Genomic DNA, 5,929 nt, shown 5'->3' on the forward strand with positions numbered 1-5,929 from the left:
CCATACTTCAACCTGCCACAGACTTGAGGAAGACCCCTGCTTCCCTCCCGCCCCCCCACTTAAACCCATCCAAAACCTTCCCTCCCACCCACAAAGTTTAGTTGTTACAGGACAGACTTCACTTGTCCTACAGTGACATTAAACAAAATTATCTACAAAATATGTTATGTAGTCTACAGTTAACAGTTTTATGTTAGACTAAAGGGCTTATACAACAGGCTGTTTCTTCACGTTTACATATGCCCCCAGTGCTAGGTACACGTATAAACAGTGGTTACAGGAAAAGTCAGACTAGTTACATTTATGCCAGTTTTAGTGAAAAAGAACCACTTCTGCAATGTTAACATGCTTACTCACAGAAGGGAAAGATCTGCTCTGCTGCCATGTTAACTTTTCTGGAAACCTTCTGGACCATCCATGAAGTTAAGTAACCATCATTAGTTCCCAGATTGGATGGAATTGGTTAATATGGCAGCTTCCTTGCAGTAGCTACATAGTTAAGAGCACTCACAGTATTAGCAGCTAGTAGCTTAATCTACCTAAAGAAAAAAGGTACATTTTTTTCCTTGTAGTTCCTGTGCTTTCTGCCTAGACACCCTAAGGAAATGACATGCCTGCATTCAAGGAAAGTGTTCTGCATCAGTCCCATAAGCTGTTTAAAAAACAAAACACAGCAAAACCCAAACCAGACACAGTTCTGTCTTTATGGCTCTGCACTCAAGAACTTCATTGTAGAAACGAGCTTTAACTGCAGATTTGGTTTTGAAGGTCTGGAGTCCCATCTATACTGACGTGGCTCAGAAGTCCAAGTGTGTACTACTTGGGTTTACTTCATACCACTTCCATGTCTGTGGAACATAGAGCAAAACTCCTGGCAGCCTATTTACAGTTCACAGTTTCAAGTAGTTCACATTACAGTAGTAGCTCAATCAATAGGCTCAGCTAAACATTCAAGTAACAAAAACGCCATTAACTTCTTCTTGCCAGCATATCCCTGTGTGTCCATTGCCGGCAATGGACTTTACAGCAGGGAAGTCTGCTCCTAGAGCCAAGCAGTTGAAGTACAGGATTGATGCAAAGTATAATATCTCAGTGCATGCAGTTGCAAACCAACAAAGCTGTATCACATGCTGCATCTCAAGAAGGTGTTTGCTGAAGAGAACAGCATGTGTATGTTTAAGTCCTTCACAGTATCATTTCTGCTGGTTACACATATCTCAGATGTAATCCAGATACACATTATGCTGCTTTAAGTTAGCTATGAACTTCTGTGCCATTAGGAGTCAGCTTAGCTTTCCTCTCAACACAAGGTCCTTTAGCAGAGTACTGTACCAAAAGAAAAGGCTCTTTGGTTTCTCCTTCTCCCACAATACTCTCTTCATCCTCAGACTGGCTGATCCTCTGCAGGCGCAGATAACACCAACAGCCCAGTATCAAGGCACCTAGGGCTGCAATAGCAATCAAAATAACAATGACAGTCACCACTCCAGTGGTGGGGCTATGGTCCATAATAGACATGGTCAGTGTTTAAGTTCAGTTCACAGAGCTTAAAAGATGGTGGTTCTGTTTTTGATATCAGTTTTAAAACTCCTGGAAAACAGAAAAGACAGACACTTAATGCAATTATACTGCAGTTATCCCAGTCTTTCCACATTCAGCAACTTTAATGTCAGTGTTGGTGCTGCTACCCATGCTAGCAAACAGTTGTCTTGCTGTTAACATCCCAGGTTCTGGAATTGGACAGATAGTTCTGCCTGAAAGCCAGCTTTGCTTCACACAGCCTTGAACCTGCAAGGTCACAGAGGCATACAGCTTCTAGCCCCCATAACTTTGCTTCATCTTGTGAAAAACTACAGTTGTGGCATTTTTGCCATACTGGGTTATGTAACTGTCTAGTATCACAAGATCCTAAAAGGATTACTTGAGCAGAAGAAAAAAGATACCTAGTTAACATATGCAGAAGTACCCATATTCACTCGAGATTCCCTCACATGCTCCTCTCTGGGAGTTTACTTATGACAATAAGTTCACAAGTGTGTTCATAATTTATATGACCCCAATAACTACGCAAACCTTTGCTGCCATTAAAGTCGCTAAAGCTCCACTGCGTACTCATCTTACAAGGACATTCCCAGATTTGAGGAAAATTCTTTCCTCTGCAACTAGTGGGAACTGTTATAGTGTAAAAGGATTTATAATATATACTGTAACGTATATGCTGCAATTATGCATAAGCTCTTGGAAGATTTATGGCCAGGTAGCAGTTTATCATTTATATATGGAGTTAAACTATAAAGTTTAATATTTATTTATTCAAAGTGGTCTAAGAGGAATCTCTGAATATTAAGAAGCAAAAATACACTCAAGCAGCCTCATACAGGAAAATTACATCAACTATGAAAGCCCTGTACAAGTGTGAATCTTATGGGGAGGGTGCTGAAGGTTGTAATTTGTATGCAATATTTGGGTGCTCAAACTTGGAAGGAGCAGGTTACAGTTGCTAAATACAAAGTGTGTGCAGGCTAAAAAAAGAAAATAACAGACGTCACAATAGCTCTGATACAAAACTGCTCTGACTGAGACTTTTCTAAACCATGATTTTTCTTCATAGATTCGTAGAAGTATGGTCGGAAGGGATCTTCTAGTCTGACCCCTGCCCTGGGCAGGGGAGAGAACTGGGCTCAAATGACCCCAGCTAGGTAAATGTCAAGCCTCCTCTTAAAGACCCCCAAGGTAGGAGCCAGCACCACTTCCCTTGGAAGTTTGTTCCAGATCCTAGCTGCCGTGACTGTGAAGTGGTGCCTTCTAATGTCTAGTCTAAACCTACCCTCTAACAACTTATGGCCGTTATTCCTTGTTACTCCGGGAGGTGCTCGGGAGAACGAGGTCTCTCCCAATCCCTGCTGGTCCCCCCTAGTAAGTTTATAGATGGCCACCAGGTCCCCCCTCAGCCTTCTCTTGTGAAGGCTGAACAGGTTCAGGTCCTGTAGCCTCTCCTCGTAGGGCCTGCCCTGCTGTCCCCAGATCAGTGAGTGGCCCTCCTCTGGACCCTCTCCATGTTGTCCACATCCCTCCTGAAGGGCGGTGCCCAGAACTGGACGCAGTACTCCCAACTGCAGCCTGACCAGTATTGCACAGAGGGGGAGGATCACCTCCTTGGACCTGCTTAAGATGCATCTGTGGATGCATGACAAGGTATGGTTAGCCCTGCTGTGTCCTCGCATTGTTGGCCCACGTTCATCTTGGAGTCAGTAATGACTCCAAGATCTCTTTCCGCCACCGTGCTTTTGAGAAGGGAGTTCCCCAGCCTATAGGTATGCTGCTGGTTCCTACTGCTTAAGTGCAGCACCTTGCACTTGTCAGTATTGAATCCCATCCTGTTTTCACTTGCCCACCCCTGTAACCTGTCCAGGTCCCGCTGTAATCTGTCCTTCCCTTTTAGCGTGCCCACCTCACCCCAAATCTTGGTGTCATCTGTGAATTTAAACAGGGTGCTTTTCACCCTGTTGTCCAAGTCACTCATAAAGAAATTGAACTGTGTGGGCTGTTCTTGTAGCAATTGTTCCCAAAACACAACTAGCGAGGAAAGACTTTCCCCAGCTAATATACAGATAGAATTCAAGGTAGTGCAGAATGTCAAATATTTAAGATTAAGAGGTTAAGGAAGGAAACTTCTGAGAGAAGCTGGCCCAAGGTAAGTTAAGTAAAACATGATATGGTCTGACTTGCAAGCTAAGGCTTGGTTAAATGGAAAGAAGGATGACATCACTGCACAGCTCCTGATACATGTTCTACTTGTTGTGTTGCTTCATTTCTTTCACGGGGCTCCACTGCTTACCATAACCAGCAGCATGTGCACTATGGCAATACCTGGTACAAACATAAGGCAAACTCATGGCTTCAACTCCCAACTAGCTGAGCTTTCTGAGAGCCTGACTTCTCAGCACTTAGTGCCTAAGGTGGCAACCGCATTCCAACAGTTACTAGTCCCAGATCAACTCCATAAAGCTCAGTACTAGCCAGTGGATGAAATCAAGCTAAAACCCGTAAGCCTAATTCATCATGTTGCCATGTGTTATGCTGACTCAGTGCATGTAGCAGTGACAGATGCTGTTTTGTATGAATTTTTAGTCAAATGGCTGCTCCTACCTTTAAAGAACCTAGTGTCAAGCTTCTGCTCTTCTCAATTGCTTTAAAACCACAGAATCAAAGCAAAGGGTTACAGTTAAAGCTGAAAGTGAAACTAGAAGGTGGAGGGCACCACACAATCCTTCTCCCAGCACCAATCACAACTCTTAGGATCCTTTACAGATATGTTATTTAAGAAGCCAACAGTTTCCTTTCTCAAACTTTCTAGTCATTAACAGACCACCGTGGTGTACCCACTTCCCACAGGTCCTTTATCTCAGCCGACAGCCATTCCTCCTTAGGTTTCTCACCAACTCCTACTTTCACAATAGGACAAAGCCCTATAGAGTTAAACACTGAGTCTGAATATTTGCTAAGAAAATGGCTGAAGTCTGCTAGTGGCTCAGAGCTCAGCAGTGAACTTTCAGCAGCAGTACAAGAATGGATACGATGTCCATAAGGACAAGTCTTTTCTCCCCTGCTCTAGCTGACAATAGTCTGCGTGGCAGAGGTAAAGATCAAGAGGAAGGCCTGGCTGCTTCATTGCTACCCCATTCTGTTGAGTGGGGAAGGGACAGTCCTTAGACTATGCAGCCTTCCTGAGCCCCTTGAAGGAAGCTTCCTCACAAAGGGGAATCAGTCTCTCCTGTCTTAGGGGAAACAAGTGCTACATCATGCAAAACCAGTGACTTAATGAAGTAACAGCTACTTTGAGCCAGAGCTGTCTGATAAAACCTGGCTAAAGGGTAATGTTAGATGAGGAGCTGTTGCTCTGAGTTCATCAGCTGGAAACCCTTGTGGACAGAGGAGAACAAGACTGGAGGGTGCATATACCTCCAATTGCTTACCAAATGGCAGGCAGTTTGGAGAGGATAATTAGGGTTACTGTATGTCTGGGTTTTTCCGGACGTGTCCTTTTTTTAGATTGTCTGATCTTGGTCCAGGAGTTCTCTTTAAATATGATCAAATGTCCAGGATTTTGGTCAGCTTTGCTTCAAAGTTTTTCCTGGCATTTCCTGGTTTGCCCTAGCAGGGAGCAGCTTGGAGGTGGGAACAGAGTGATTGGAGGCAGGACACATGCACACGGAGCCAGGCACAGGGGTGGGAGCAGCCCAGTAGCTAGTTACAGGAAAGTCTGTTGGGGGGTGCAGGTCCAGGGCTGCAGCAGGGTGGGGGAGATTCCTGCCCCTCCAGTGGGCAAAGAGGTCCATTAGGGGCAGCAGAGAGTGTGTGTCTAACCCGGTGGAACCCGGGGCCAGTGCCTATACTCACAGAGGCAGGGCTGGGGGGAAATGGGGCTGCGGAGGCTTTGGCGTGAAGGGCATTGGGGGGCTGGGGGAAGGGCTGTGGCTTGGAAGTGAGGGACATCAGGGAGGGCAGGGGATTGTGGGTTGGGGGCATAAGGCAGTGGCAGTGCCAGGGGGTTGCAAGTGAGGGGCACCAGCAGGGATGGGGGGGGGGGCTGTGGTTTGAGAGTAAGGGGCACCAGCATGGCCCAGGGTACTGCAGTCTGGGAGTGAGAGGCACTGGTAGGGCAAGGAGTCAGCAGGCTGGGCATGAGGGGCAGCAGCAGGGCTGGGGAGGCTTTGACTTGGGAGTGAGGGACAACAGAATGGGCAGGGGCAGGGGCAGGGGCAGAGGGCTAAAAGGGAGAGGAGAACAAGGCACTAGGTTAAAAAATGGGAGACCTGAATTGTATTTTCAGCTCCGCCACTGATTTGTAGTGAGAATCAGAGCAAGTCAGGTCTGCCTCATCCACACTACCACAGTTTCCCAGAAGAATTTACCTTCTGGTGGAAGA

At 45.9% G+C, this 5,929-nt stretch overlaps 1 protein-coding gene across 2 annotated transcripts in view; it reads right to left on the reverse strand.

Annotated features, from left to right (window-relative positions):
- The window catches only part of SNN (stannin), a 22,313-nt gene that overhangs the window by 1,622 nt on the left and 14,762 nt on the right, over window positions 1-5,929 (reverse strand). For both annotated transcript variants that reach the window (XM_019507444.1, XM_019507445.1), the window contains one exon: window positions 13-1,590. In XM_019507444.1, coding sequence (XP_019362989.1) covers window positions 1,255-1,518 — 264 coding nt within the window. In that variant the 5' untranslated portion in view covers window positions 1,519-1,590 and the 3' untranslated portion in view covers window positions 13-1,254. The remainder of the gene's footprint in view (window positions 1-12; window positions 1,591-5,929) is intronic.

The sequence above is a fragment of the Gavialis gangeticus genome, unplaced genomic scaffold (genome assembly GCF_001723915.1).
Source record: "Gavialis gangeticus isolate Ggan-Ray unplaced genomic scaffold, GavGan_comp1, whole genome shotgun sequence".
In the NCBI taxonomy this organism is placed as follows: Eukaryota; Metazoa; Chordata; order Crocodylia; family Gavialidae; genus Gavialis; species Gavialis gangeticus.